Source organism: Rattus norvegicus, chromosome 11, assembly GCF_036323735.1.
Source record: "Rattus norvegicus strain BN/NHsdMcwi chromosome 11, GRCr8, whole genome shotgun sequence".
Classification (NCBI taxonomy): Eukaryota; Metazoa; Chordata; class Mammalia; order Rodentia; family Muridae; genus Rattus; species Rattus norvegicus.
This window is the reverse complement of record NC_086029.1, coordinates 81,329,638-81,345,140: the sequence shown is the minus strand read 5'-3', so window position 1 is coordinate 81,345,140 and position 15,503 is coordinate 81,329,638. Positions and strand designations below refer to the sequence as shown.

General features: G+C 39.1%; 1 protein-coding gene across 19 annotated transcripts in view; it reads left to right on the top strand.

Annotated features, from left to right (window-relative positions):
- The window catches only part of Lrch3 (leucine rich repeats and calponin homology domain containing 3), a 99,759-nt gene that overhangs the window by 32,199 nt on the left and 52,057 nt on the right, over window positions 1-15,503 (top strand). For all 19 annotated transcript variants that reach the window (XM_063270511.1, XM_063270510.1, XM_039088336.2 and 16 more), the window contains exons 2-4: window positions 1,627-1,771; window positions 3,319-3,445; window positions 6,394-6,499. In XM_063270511.1, coding sequence (XP_063126581.1) covers window positions 1,627-1,771; window positions 3,319-3,445; window positions 6,394-6,499 — 378 coding nt within the window. The remainder of the gene's footprint in view (window positions 1-1,626; window positions 1,772-3,318; window positions 3,446-6,393; window positions 6,500-15,503) is intronic.

Genomic DNA, 15,503 nt, shown 5'->3' with positions numbered 1-15,503 from the left:
TCCCCATGCCCTGAATAAACTCTAGTCTATACTATACTGTCCTGTGCCTGGTCCTTCAAGGGGAAGGGAAGCCTCAGCATGGGTTCTTGGAGGCACCCCTTCCCCCATACCTGACTATAATACATCCACCAAACATATTCCTTTTCTCCTTATCTTTTTATAAACACAATAATTGATACCTCCAACTTTTCTTCCGGCCTTCACATGGCAGTGTGGTGGGTGAACACACACACACACACACACACACACACACACACACACACACACACAAATATAAGCAAAAACAAAATTAATCTTAAAATCGATAGCCACTCATGCTCTATTCTACATTAATAATTCATTGGGAATTGTAAAATACTGATACCCTGGGTGGTTTTTTTTTAACCTATAAGTAGGCTATTTTCATTTCATCATTTAACTCTTTGGTTAGAATATCTAGGTTACTCAATGATATCTTCATATAGGAAAGGCAAAATAAATGGTTGATTCTTCCTTTTCTTTTTTTTTTTTTTTTTTTTTCTCTTTTTCTGGAGCTGGGGACCGAACCCAGGGCCTTGTGCTCCCTAGGCAAGGGCTCTACCGCTGAGCTAAATCCCCAACCCCAAATGGTTGATTCTTTTAATCACTTCATAAGCTAATAAATTGGTTCTCTGTCTCTTTGGGGCAATGATTTTAAAATTATGACTGAATATGCATGATGGATTTTATTCACTGAAATTACTTAATTTAAGCTGGAAGGTGATCTTGCACCTTGTTTCGAAAAATGAAAACAAGTTTTTTTTTTTTTTACTCTGTGTGTGTGTGTGTGTGTGTGTGTGTGTGTGTGTGTGTGTGTGTACGTACATGTGCTTACCAGCCTACAGAGACAGAATTACAGGCAGTTTTGATCTGCCCACTGTGGGTTCTGGGAGCCAAGCTCTGGTGCTGCTTTAGGAAAACAGCAAGTATTCCTAACTAGTGAGCCATTTTTCCAGCCCCTCAATTACTATTTTTATTGAGGCTCACGTTGTGTCATTGCATTGGGACCAAAAAAGGTTCCTGGGTGTGCTTTAACAAAGGACTGTAACTTTCCTTAGTAGAGAGTAGGCAGTTGAGTTGCTGAGATGGTTCAGCGGATAAAAGGTACTTGCCACCAGCCCTGACATCCTGATCTCTGGCTTCCTCGGTGGGAGAAACCCACCCTGGAGAGCTGTTCTCACTCCCAGGAACACATCATGGCGTTCTCATTCACCCTCCCCACCTTCTCTCTCGTGCTTACGTGGCAAGGTGGGTTTATTGTTGTTGTTGTTGTTATTGTTGTTGTTTCTGGAGGGATCCACTTGTGTCTGATGATGTTTGGAACTTAGTTATGCAGCTTTGATAGGATGAGTGTTCAATGTCTTAGAATGTGCATTATTTACAGAGAATAACTAGGTGTGGAAAGTGAAAAGGAAGCATTTCCTAGCAGCAGTTTAAAGGTGTATGTTTAATGGGATACTCTGGCTGGTTAATAAGTATTTTGATGCTTATATTGAACCAGTTTCTACAATAGGAATTCTGGAGAAATCAAGTAATTATGAAGTATGCTAACTAATTCAGTAAAACATGTTTCAAAGAATGGTTTTAAGCTTTTATGTTTTCTTTCAGACCTGTCACGAAATCGCCTCTCTGAAATTCCTATGGAAACGTGCCACTTTGTTTCTCTGGAAAGTCTTAACCTGTACCAGAATTGTATTCGGTATATCCCAGAGGCTGTTCTAAACTTACAAGCTCTGACATTCCTTAATATTAGGTAAGAATGCTATTCTTTTGAAAAAGTGGTTTCATATTACCTTTAATTTTCTCCTCTCAGTCACTGAAATGTTTGCAGTTACTTCTCTGTTCCACCAGCAGTTTCTGATATGTTCTTAGAATATAGTAATGTTTCTCCCATGTTTCTCATTTCTCTATTTTTAGCTTTGCATAATTAACAAACTCTACTAGCTGTTAGTCTGATAGGCCTGTAGAAGTCTTGCAGCTGTGGTTCTCCAGTTCTATTTTCAAGTAAACTTTATCAAGTGAATACTAGATAAGATGGACGGGGTTGCAGCTTAGCTGGAGGAACATTAGCCTGGTGTGCACAGGCACTGGGTTCAGTCCCCAGCCACACACACACACACCACACACAGACACACCACACACACTACTCACACATACACACCACGCACACACACACACACACACACACCATTGTTATTTTTATTGTGTACGTGCATGCTGTGTTTGGCTGAGCGCTGTAATGCATATACAGAGGCAGAGGGCAACCTTGCAGAATCATTTCTCTACTTCCACTTTTATGTGAATTCTAGGGATTGAATTCAGGTTGCCATATTTATGTGGGAAGTGCCTTTACCCACTGAGCCATCTCATTGGACCATGGGAATATTTTGATGCCCAGTTTAGATACCTTAAAAACAAGATCCATCCCTGAGGCCAGTGAGATGACTCCATCATTAAAAGCGTATGCTGCCTTTCCAGGGACCTGGATTGAGTTCAGTTCCTATCATCCTGTCAGACAGCCCACAACTGCCTGTAATTGCAGCTCCAGGGGAATTTGATGCTCTCTTCTGGCTGCTTTGGGTACTGCACTCATGCACATAAACCCACTCTGACACACACATATACACTTAATTAAAAATAAAAATAAAATCTTAAATAAAATTCACTCCTTCTAGCAGTTCTTAAAATCTCATTAAAAATAACACTAGAACTATTTTTCTTAATAAACATATAGTAGATTATTATTAGATTAAAATTTTTTAAAGATCCATGAAATATGTTAACCAACAAAAAAGATCTTGAAAATAGGGAAACACATGGCCCTAAAAGAATTACTCTGGAGTTAAATTTACATGGAAAGGCTGGAGAGACGGCTCAGCGGTTAAGAGCACCGACTTCTCTTCCTGAGGTCCTGAGTTCAATTCCCAGCACCCACATGGTGGCTCACAACCACCTATAATGAGATCTGAGATCCTCTTCTGGTGTGTCTGAGGACAGCTACAGTGTACTCATATACATAAAATAAATTTAAAAATTTACATATTAAACTTTAATTTCTTTCTATTCTAAAAGAAATATGCTTAATATTTTATATATCTATTATATCTTAATGTTTTTTTAATAAACAAAGATTCTTGCTATCTGTCTAAATTTGGTCAGCAGGGAATTGATTAAACTGACAGAACTCAAATCTAGTATCCTGTTTGTTCTTTTTAAGACTTAGTTTTGTATCCAAAATAACAAAGATGGAGATTTTCCTTCAATGGTATCTGACTGCTCTTTCTCTACTTACTCACTTAGTCGGAACCAGCTGTCAACATTGCCAGTCCACTTGTGTAACTTACCACTGAAGGTCTTAATCGCTAGCAATAACAAATTGGTCTCCCTTCCTGAAGAAATTGGACAGCTCAGACATCTGACGGAACTTGTAAGTTAACATTTTATTTTTTGATCATACAACATGTCTGTAGTCTTCTATATGATAAAAATTGAATATTAAAATTGCTTTTAAAGTAATTTTATAGTGTTGGCTTGACAATTTAATCAAGCAAGACTTCGGTGTACAAGTCTTAATATCGCCACACAAAATGGGGAAACACCATTGGTTATTTTCAATCCAGCATTAAGTGATTTCTGTATTACTAAACTTTTGAGACATAAGTTAATAATGTAGTTGAGTTTTCAAATTAAAATGTTTCTATCAATATTTTTATGATTTCTACTAAAGTTACTCTGATTTTGTGTGTGTGTTTGACCTCTGGAATATGTAGCCAACTGTCATTGACTATTACGTATTATCTAGGATTCTGTTAGACTTCATGTACTATTATCTGTGAATATACAAGAAAGCGTCTCTTTTTTTTTTTTTTTTTCCCCCGGAGCTGGGGACCGAACCCAGGGCCTTGCGCTTCCTAGGTAAGCGCTCTACCACTGAGCTAAATCCCCAGCCCCGAGCGTCTCTTTTTTGTTTGTTTATTTTCTTCAAGGCAGGATTGTTCAGTGTAGCTTTTGCTGTTCTGGAACTTGGCTCTGGAGACCATGCTGGCTTTGAACTCACAGAGATCTGCTTTCCTCTGCTTCCCAGGTGCTGGCTTAAAAGCCCCACCACTGCCAGGCCCAGGAACCCGTCTCCTAGCTGTTTATGTTTTGTGTTTGTGTAGGATTCAGACCATTTATTCCCCACAGTTCTATTATGAGCTGGACTAATAGTGTGTGCATTTCATAGCTAAGGAACTAGTGCTCAGATGACATAATGTGCCAGGCCGTGTCTCCATAGGATTGGAGCTAAAGCCTGTTTCCTATTACTTGAAACGATCAAATGTAACTTTGTCCAGTGAGATTTAGAAATACTGTCTTTTTGGTGTGGTTTATTAATATAGATGATTGTAAACAGAAAAAGTAAGGTATAAATGTAGCTGGACAAATTAGATTACTTTGGTAGGAGGACTTTAAATATAGCAGCTTATATGTTAAAAATTCACAGACATTAAAATCTACAGTTGGGATTTTAGACTACTGTTTTTATGATCTCTAGTCTTGGAAATAAAGCCCAAAATGTATGTTTAGGGGGTATATTTTAGAACTTGGCTTGTTTGCATGAAGTAGGTATAACTTATGCTTTAAGTTCTTTTGTTTATTTTTTCCCATTTTATTATATTTTATTTAAAATTTTTCATCATATAGTTTGATCATATTCTTATTTTATTTTTTGTAAAAGGTCATTTTATAGCCTGCAGTACCCTTGAACTCAGTCTCCATGCCTAAATTTCCCGGATTTGTGTCATCAAATCACTTAAGTTTTTTAACTACTTATGCAATCCCAATTCTTAGCAGAAAGTCACATGTTTGAGGTGCTGCTGTTAGTCTTCTTGAGAAGGTGTTGGTTGATGCCCTCAGTTATTCAGGGAACTTCTGATAGAGGAAATAACTTCATCGCCTCAGGTTTCCCTGATGGCATTTTACAGCATCCTTCTCCTCTTTCCTTCCCACCTGCATTTCTGGGTGACAGTAAATGACTCTGTTGACACAGGTGTTCTCTGGGAGATAGACTAAAAGTACTAACATCCTTCCCACAGACCCATGTCCGCGCCTCTCACCTTCTTTTACGCCCTTTTTACGTTTGATGCTTAGAGCACTGGACTTCAAAGTCTGATCTTTGATCCTACTTCAGTCATTAATGAATAGGAAAGGTAAAAATTATATTCTTTTCTCTTTTGAAAAAGATAAAACAATGTTTGGGGCCAGCAAGATGGGTCAACAAGTAAAAGTGTTTGCAGCCAAGCCAGACTAGTTCTATCCCTGAGGCCAGGTGGTAGAAAAGAACCAAATCCCACAAATTGTCCTATGATCTCCACACCCAACTATTTCCCCCTAATTCCTCTGATCCACAAATAATAAATGTAATAAAAAGTCTTACAGCTGTGAAAGCTTATGGAGGTCCACGGTGAGCGCCTGACTTTGTAGGTGGTGTATTAGTTCTTTCCCTTCCCTAGTGTGTTGGAGGGCTTTTACATAACCCTGTACTGCTTGGGCTCCCTTCTGCTACACACCGATGGTTTCAGAATTATGGAATTTTGTATTTATTCATCTTGGAAGCTGTAGCTGGTTTCTTTTTCAAGCCCATTGAAACCAAGCTTTAAAGCAAGCTACAGCAGGCCTCCGGACCATGTGTTAGACAGACTGACTGGTACTACCAGCCTGGTTTTCCATAGCTTTTGAGTTGTTTATGCTTTAGTATTTCCCTTTATATGCAGTTGGATAAAAATTAGTCATTGCTTACATTTTAATTTTACATTTTTGAACAATCTGACTGGTATTTTGAAAAATGACAGCTTTTCTATATAATTTTTAATCATTTTTTATTTTTATTTATTTTTATTTTTATTTATTTATTTTTTTTTTTGGTTCTTTTTTTCGGAGCTGGGGACTGAACCCAGGGCCTTGCGCTTCCTAGGTAAGCGCTCTACCACTGAGCTAAATCCCCAGCCCTTAATCATTTTTTATTTTAATTAGAATAGTATAAAGTAAAATACACCTTTTTCTTCTTTACCTTTCTACCAACATTTTTATTTGATCTAGTATTCTAGGCTTTCTATTAATATCTTAAGCCATATTATTTTAATTTCAATTTTTTCACAAATATATATAAAATATAAAGAATGAGTCAAAAACCTATAAATTAAAATAAATTAAAAAGAGTATTAACTGAATTATTTTCAGATATAGGATGAATTTTATACACACACGTGCACACACACACACATCAGGAAGGAATGTAGGTTGGTTTTTTTTTTTTTAATCTAATCTCATTTTGTAAATAGTTTAAAGCAGGCAAGTTTGTAATTAAAATAATCCCCCTTTTGTACTCTGAAATAGGATGTGAGCTGCAATGAAATTCAAACTGTACCTTCCCAAATTGGTAATCTGGAAGCCTTGAGAGACTTTAATGTCAGAAGAAATCATCTCCTACGCTTGCCTGAAGGTAAGAAACTATGAAATAATTGTTTTGTTGGTATTTGTGTTTTTATTTTAAAGATCTAAATTTTGAAGATCTGGGCCTCCTGGCATGGGCCTGTTACCCCAGCTACTCGAGAGGCTACAGCAGGGGGATCATCATACAGGCCTGCTGAGTAACCCTGTCTGCAGGTCAGAATTACAGGGAGGAGAGTCAGGAGTCTGAGGGACAGAGAAAACAACAAACAAACAACAAACAGGCAAAAGAGGGATAAGGGCTTGCACTTGACTAGGGGTCGGGACTGGAGGCCCAATCCCCACTACCAACCAAACAACAAAACCTTGAGAGAAAATCTTTGTAATCCTTGCTCAGTGATTTCCTTTTCTATCCTCTTGACTTATGAGCTACTGTAATTGATCCTTCATGGCAGTGTCAGTGTGAATTTAACCAGGCATGCCTATAGAGAGAAATGGAGTGTGTTTGATGCAGGGGTGGTCTGATATGATGCGTTAGTCCGCTTTATAAAGGCACTGTGAAAATTAAGTGGCAGCGGGGGAGTTGGAGTTGAACTTAATTTTATCCTTCACTGGAAACGTTCAGACAAGGTCTGCAGAAGGCTGTGAAGGAGGCCCACAATGACAAATGTTGAGTGACAGAATGATTAAACAAATTAAAATATATCAAATATTCATTAATGTATGAAAGGAAAGACTGAGAATAAGAATGAGAACCATTTTTAATGGCATAGTTTAGTCATGTAAAGTTTCTTACATAAAAGAGCTTCCATGTGTTTGTCACGCACTGCTGCAGGGATCAGTTCATGGTGATTTCACTTTATATGTATGGATCTTTGTATACATTATTTCATATATATGTTTCATATATGTTCTTTTCACATAAATATGTTTCATATGTATGAAATAAGAATCACCAAGAACTGATCATTGTGGTGGCATGTGGCAGGCACATGAAAGTTCATTTATATAAGAAAATTTCCAGAAATAAAATCACCATTAAAAAAAAAAGTGTGTGTGTGTGTGTGTGTGTGTGTGTGTGTGTGTGTGTCTCCTCCTAATTCCAATTCCTCTAGACCAATTCAAAGCAAATTCTAGAAAATATTTATGAACATTTCAGAATGTATATTTTAAAATAAGAAATGAGTCAAATGATGGCAAATGCCTATAACCTCAGCACTGGCAGGACAGACTGGAGAACCATGGGTATAAGACCTGCCACACTAGAGAGACCATGAGTGTCCCAATGTAAACAAAGAAGAAAACACAGCAGCAACATTTTCATAACAAAGAGCTAGGTTATATAAGATATGACAGAGTTTATAATAAATGTTAAATAGTGATGGTTTTGCTTTTACTGCAAAGTCCAGTTTGATGGAGTGAGACAACCATCACTCTAGCTGGTGTCCCCATGCTGTCACTGAACTTGTCTTGTGGCCTTTACACCCACCCCATGGCTCTCAGGCCTCTCCCGTATTGCCTTTTGGCATTTGCCACCAACTCAGGATAGGGATAGGAGTTGCCAAGAAAACAAGAATTGTGACCTGTGTCATAATAATCCCACACATTCATATCTCTGCCTCCCACTCCTAATACTCAGGTTTCCATGGAGTGTAGCTGAGGAACTGAAAAGTACACAGGGGCCTTGTGCACAGTAGGCACGGTGCTACTGTCACGACGTTCCCCATCCCACTTTTTCTTGTTTTATTTTCATTTTTTTTTCTTTTTTTCAGAGCTGGGGACCGAACCCAGGGCCTTGCGCTCGCTAGGCAAGTGCTCTACTGCTGAGCTAAATCCCCAACCCCCCTTGTTTTATTTTCATTTGAAACAGGTCACCTTGCTTTGGCTGTTCTGAAATTTTCAGTCCTGTGTCTCAACTCCTGAGTAGCTGGGATTATACCCACCAATCCACTCACACTGTCAGGTCCAAAACTCTCCCTAGGGCCATCCCTTTAATCAGGGCCTAGTCACCTTCTAGAAGAAGGCTTGCTCATGGAGTAGGATGAAATATTCCTGAAAATATTAAAGTTTGGGATCTTGTATGTGTGTGTTTGGGTTTTTTCCCCTGATAGTGTAGCCTAGGCTAGCCTCAATTTCTCAACACATACATTTCAGCCTCATGAGTCCTGGGATTGCAGGTTAGTGCCACCATGCCTGGCAATATCAGGGTTTTGATGACAAGTACAGTAGAATAGTTTTATCATCTAATTTATCTCTCTTATAAAACTTTTAACAAGCATGTTAACTAACATGAGATGGCAGGAAGTTTATTTGAGCACTAACTAGTAATCTATAGCATTGTGTTTTTGGTTGGTGATGTATCTTTTTTTTTTTTAAGATGTATTTCTTTGCTTACATTTCAAATGTTATTCCCTTTCCCGGTTTCCTGTCCATAAGCCCCCCCAACCCCCTCCCAATCCCCGTACAGGTATACCCCCTATACATCCCCCTTACCCCTTCAACCCTGACATTCCCGTGCACTGGGGGTCCAACCTTGGCAGAACCAAGGGCTTCCACTTTCACTGGTGCCCCAACAAGGCTACTATTCTCTGCTACATATGCAGTTGGAGCCTGGGTCAGTCCATGTATAGACTTCGGGTAGTGGTTTAGTCCCTGGAAGCTCTGGTTGGTTGGCATTGTTGTTCTTATGGGGTTGCAAGCTCCCTCAGCTCTTTCAATCCTTCCTCTAATTCCACCCAAGGGGGTCCTATTCTCAGTTCAGTGGTTTGCTGCTAGCATTGACCTCTGTATTGGACATGCTCTGGATGTGTCTCTCAGGAGAGATATCTGGTTCCTGTCAGCCTGCACTTTTTAGCTTCATCAATCTTATCTAGTTTTGGTGGCTGTATATATATGGGCCATATGGGCCACATGTGGGGCAGGCTCTGAATGGCCATTCCTTGAATCACTGCTCTAAACTTTGCTTCCCTATCCCCCTCCTATGGATATTTTTTCCCCTTTTAAGAAGGAGTGGGAGCATCTGCATTTCAGTCATTCTTCTTGAGCTTCCTGTGGCCTGTGGATTACATCTTGAGTAATTCGAGCTTTGTGATTGGGTTACCTCACTCAGGATGATATTTTCCAGATCCATCCATTTGCCTATGAATTTCATGAAATCAGTGTTTTTGATAGCTGAGTAGTACTCCATTCTGTAGATGTACCACATTTTTTAAATCCAGTCCTCTGTTGAAGGGCATCTGGGTTCTTTCTAGCTTCTGGCTATTATAAATAGGGCTGCTGTGAACATAGTGGAGCATGTGTCTTTGTTGTATGTTGGAGCATCTTTTGGGTATATGCCCAGGAGAGGTATAAGCTGGGTCCTCAGGTAGTGGAATGTCCAATTTTCTGAGGAACCTCCAGACTGATTTCCAGAATGGTTGTACCAGTCTGCAATCCCACCAACAATGGAGGAGTGTTCCTCTTTCTCGGCATCCTCGCCAGCATCTGCTGTCACCTGAGTTTTTTATCTTAGCCATTCTCACTGGTGTGAGGTGGAATCTCAGGGTTATTTTGATTTGCATTTCCCTTATGACTAAGGATGTTGAACATTTCTTTAGGTGCTTTTTGGCCATTCGATAATCCTCGGCTGAGAATGTTTTGTTTAGCCCTGTACCCCATTTTTAATAGGGTTATTTGGCTCTCTGGAGTCTAACTTCTTGAGTTCTTTGTATATTTTGGATATTAGCCCTCTATCAGATGTAGGATTGGTAAAGATCTTTTCCCAATCTGTTGGTTGCTGTTTTGTCCTAGTGACAGTGTCCTTTGCCTTACAGAAGCTTTGCAGTTTTATGGTGTTTTGTTCAGGAAATTTTCCCCAGTGCCCGTGTGTTCGAGACTCTTCCCCATTTTTTCTTCTATTAGTTTAAGTGTATCTGGGTTGATATGGAGGTCCTTGATCTACTTGGACTTAAGCTTTGTACATGGTGATAAGAATGGATCAATTTGCATTCTTCTACATGCTGACCTCCAGTTAAACCAGCACCATTTGTTGAAAATGCTATCTTTCTTCCATTGGATGGTTTTAGTTCCTTTGTTGAAGATCAAATGACCACAGGTGTGTGAGGTTCATTTCTGGGTCTTCAATTCTGTTCCACTGATCTATCTGCCTGTCTCTATACCAATACCACACAGATTTTATGACTATTGCTCTGTAATACTGCTTGAAGTCACGGGTGGTGATTCCCCCAGAAGTTCTTTTATTGTTGAGTATAGTTTTTGCTATCCTGGGTTTTTTGTTATTCCAAATGAAATTTGCAAATTGTTCTTTCTCTCTCTATAAAGAATTGAGTGGAAATTTTCGATGGGGATTGCATTGAATCTGTAGATTGCTTTTGGCAAAATGGCCATTTTTACTATATTAATCCTGTCAATCCATGAGCATTGGAGATCTTTACATCTTCTGAGGTCTTCTTCAATTTCTTTCTTCAGAAACTTGAAATTCTTGTCATACAGATCTTTCACTTGCTTGGTTAAAGTCACACCAAGATATTTTATATTATTTGGAACTATTGTGAAGGGTGTCATCTCCCTAATTTCTTTCTTAGCCTGTTTATCCTTTGAGTAGAGGAAGGCTACTGATTTGTTTGAGTTAATTTTATACCCTGACGCTTTGCTAAAGTTTTTTTATCAGGTTAAGTAGTTCTCTGGTGGAACTTTTGAGGTCACTTAAGTATACTATCATATCATCTGCAAATAGTGATATTTTGTTTTCTTCCCTTCCAATTTGTATCCTTTTGACCTCCTTTTGTTGTCTGATTGCTCTGGTTAGGACTTTGAGTACTATATTGAATAAGTAGGGAGAGAGTGGGCAGCCTTATTTAGTCCCTGATTTTAGTGGGATTGCTTCAAGTTTCTCTCCATTTAGTTTGATATTAGCTACTGGTTTGCTGTATATTGCTTTTACTATGTTTAGATATGGGCCTTGAATTCCTGATCTTTCCAGGACTTTCAACATGAAGGGGTGTTGAATTTTGTCAAATGCTTTCTCAGCATCTAATGAAATGATCATGTGGTTCTTATCTTTGAGTTTGTTTATATAATGGATTACGTTGATGGATTTCCATATATTAAACCATCCCTGGGATGCGTCCCTGGGATGAAGCCTACTTGATCATGATGGATGATCATTTTGATGTGTTATTGGATTCTGTTTGCAAGAATTTTATTGAGTATTTTTGTGTCAATATTCATAAGGGAAATTGGTCTGAAGTTCTCTTTCTTTGTTGGGTCTTTGTGTGGTTTCAGTATAAGAGTAATTGTGGCTTCATAGAAGGAATTCGGTAGTGATCCGTTTCAATTTTGTGAAATAGTTTGGATAGTATTGGAATGAGGTCTTTTATGAAGGTCTGATAGAATTCTTCTAAACCCATCTGGCCCTGGGCTCTTTTTGGTTGGGAGACTTTTAATAACTTCTTCTATTTCTTTAGGAGTTATGGGGTTGTTTAGATGGTTTATTTGTTCCTGATTTCACTTCGGTACCTGGTATCTGTCTAGAAAATTGTCCATTTCCTCCAGATTTTCCAGTTTTGTTGAATATAGGCTTTTGTAGTAGGATCTGATGATTTTTTAATTTCCTCAGGTTCTGTTGTTATATCTCCCTTTTCATTTCAGATTTTGTTAATTTGGATACATTCTCTGTGACCTCTGGTTAGTCTGGCTAAGGGTTTATCTATCTTGTTGATTTTCTCAAAGAACCAGCTCCTGGTTTTGTTGATACTTTGTATAGTCCTTTTTGTTTCTACTTGCCTGATTTCAGTCCTGAGTTTATTTCCTGCTTTCTACTCCTCTTGGGTTTATTTGTTTCTTTTTGTTCTAGAGCTTTTAGGTGTGCTGTCAAAATGCTGATATATGCTCTCTCCCGTTTCTTTTTGCAGGCACTCAAAGCTATGAGCACAGCTCTTAGCTCAGCTTTTAGCACAGCTTTCATTGTGTCCCAAACGTTTGGGTATGTTGTATCTTCCCTTTCATTACATTCTAAGAAGTCTTTAATTTCTTTCTTTGTTTCTTCCTTGACCAAGTTGTCATTGAGTAGAGAGTTGTTTGACTTCCATGCATATGTGGGCTTTCTGTCAATATTGTTGTTATTGAAGACCAGTCTTAGTCCATGGTGATGTGATAGGATGCATGGGATTATTTCAATCTTCCTTTGTCTGTTGAGGCCTGTTTTGTGACTGATTATGTGGTCAGTTTTGGAGAGGGTACTATGAGGTGTTGAGAAGGTATATCCTTTTGTTTTAGGATGAAATGTTCTTTAGATATGTGTTACATCCATTTGGTTCATAGTTTCTGTTAGTTTCTCTATGTCTTTTTAATTTTTGTTTCCATGATCTGTCCATTGATGAGAGTAGGGTGTTGAAATCTCCTACTATTATTGTGTGAGGTGCAATGTGTGCTTTGAGCTTTAGTAAGGTTTCTTTTATGAATGTAGGTGTCCTTGCATTTGGAGCATAGATATTTAGGATTGAGAGTTCATCTTGGTGGATTTTTCCTTTGATGAATATGAAGTGTCCTTCCTTATGTTTTTTTAATGACTCTTGGTTGAAAGTCAATTTTATTCGATATTAGAATGGCAACTCCAGCTTGTTTCTTCAGGCTGTTTGCTTGGAAAGTTGTTTTCCAACCATTTACTCTGAGGTAGTGTCTGTCTTTGTCTTTGAGTTGTGTTTCCTGTAGGCAGCAAAATGCTGGGTCTTCTTTATGTATCCAGTCTGTTAGTCTATGTCTTTTTATTGGGGAATTGAGTCTGTTGATGTTGAGAGATATTAAGGAATAGTGATTGTCACTTCCTGTTATTTTTATTGTTAGAGGTGGAATTATGTTTGTGTGTCTCTCTTTTGGTTTTGTTGCAAGGAGATTATATTCTTGCTTTCTGTACAGTGTAGTTTCTCTCCTTGTATTGGAGTTTTCCATCTATTATCCTTTGTAGGGCTGGATTTATAGAAAGATACTGTGTAAATTTGGTTTTGTCATGAAATACCTTGGTTTCTCCATCTATGTTAATTGAGAGTTTTGCCGGATACAGTAGCTTAGACTGGCATTTGTGTTCTCTTAGAGTCTGTATGACATCTGTCCAGAATCTTCTGGCTTTCATAGTCTCTGGTGAGAAGTCTGGTGTAATTCTTATAAGTCTGCCTTTATATGTCACTTGACCTTTTTCCCTTACTGCTTTTGATATTCTTTCTTTGTTTTGTGCATTTGGTGTTTTAACTATTATGTGAGGGGAGGACTTTCTCTTCTGGTCCAATCTATTTACAGTTCTGTAGGTTTCTTGTATGTTTATGGGCATCTCTTTCTTTAGGTTTGGAACGTTTTCTTCTATAATTTTATTGAGTATATTTACTGGCCCTTTAAGTTGGGAGTCTTCATTTTCTTCTATACCTATTATCCTTAGGTTTGATCTTCTCATCGTGTCCTGGATTTCCTGAATGTTTTTGCCTAGGAGCTTTTTGCATTTTTCATTATCTTTGACGGTTGTGTCAATGTTTTCTATGGTAATTTCTGCCCCTGAGATTCTCTCTTCTATCTCTTGTATTCTGTTGGTGATGCTTGTATCTACGACTCCTTGTCTCTTCCTTAGGTTTTCTATTTCCAGGGTTGTCTCCCTTTGTGTGCTTTCTTTATTGTTTTGAAATAAAAAATTCAATCATGAACGGTTTTGTTCAATTCCTTCACCTGTTTGGTTGTGTTTTCTTGTAATTCTTTCAGGGATTTTTGTGTTTCCTCTTTAAGGGCTTCTATTTGTTTACTTATGTTTTTCTGCATTTCTTTCTTTTTTTTTTTCTTTTCTTTTTCTCGGAGCTGGGGACCGAACCCAGGGCCTTGTGCTTGCTAGGCAAGCGCTCTACCACTGAGCTAGATCCCCAGCCCCTTTTCTGCATTTCTTTAAGGGAGTTCTTTATGTCCTTCTTAAAGTCTTCCATCATTATCATAAAATGTGATTTTAAATCTAAATCTTGTTTTTCCGGTGTGTTTGGATATCCAGTATTTTCTTTGGTGGGAGAACTGTGGTCTGATGATGCCAAGTAGTCTTGGTTTCTGTTGCTTAGGTTCCCGCGCTTGCCTCTAGCCATTGGCCTGTCTGTGGTGTTTGCTTGTTTTGCTGTTTCTGAGAGTTTCTTGACCCTCCTATAGGCCTCTGTGTCAGCACTCCTGTAGAACTGTTTTCCTGTTTTCTTTCAGCCTTTTCTGAGAACAGGTGCTCTGCTCTCAGGTGTGTATGTGCTCCTGGTGACTGTCTTTCAGCTCTAGGCGCGGGCAGGAGTCAAAGGGTCCAGCCCCTGATTGTTCCTAGGTCCTTGCACCCAGCGGGCACAGTTGGCTCTAGGCGATTCCCTCTTGGGTCTGGACTGTGGGCAGAGGGTAGCCTCCTCTGACTTCTCAGGAGTGTCCACACTTCTGAGGGTCCAATTCTTTCCCCCATGGGATTTGGATGCAGGGAGCTGTTTGGCCAGTTCAGTTCAGTCCTGGGCACAGACCAGAACCGCAGGAACCGGCAGCTGACAGTTCCTATATTCCTGTGTCCAGAGGCACTGTGCAGTTTCCCCTCGGATAGGGGATGTGGGCAGAGGTGTACAGAAGTGGCAGTCTGTCCTGCGGTCTCAGGATGTCTGCACTTCTTGGCGTTCAGCTCTCCGTATCTTTTGTTGCATAACCATTCTCATTTGTATTTACTTTTCACTAAATATCATTCAAAAGATATTTAAAAGCTCAGAGTAAGTACTGATATTTCTTTGCCTCATGTTATCTCCACCCCCAACTTCACTCCCAGTATTCAAGTTTCAGTGGCCAGGGGCATTTTCATTAGGTTTGTTGGCTATTTCCTCTAGTATTTCTTGACTTTTTAAATAATGGTTTGGGAAGGAGGGTGTTTGTTAGCGTGCATGTGTGTGCGTGCTTTGGAGGCATAATCTTGCTTTATACTTGTGGCTGGCCTCACACCATTGCAGCCAGGTTCTCGCAGTCCTTCCGCCTCAGCCTCCTGAGTGTTACAGCTGCTGCACCTAGCGGACTTGCCAGCC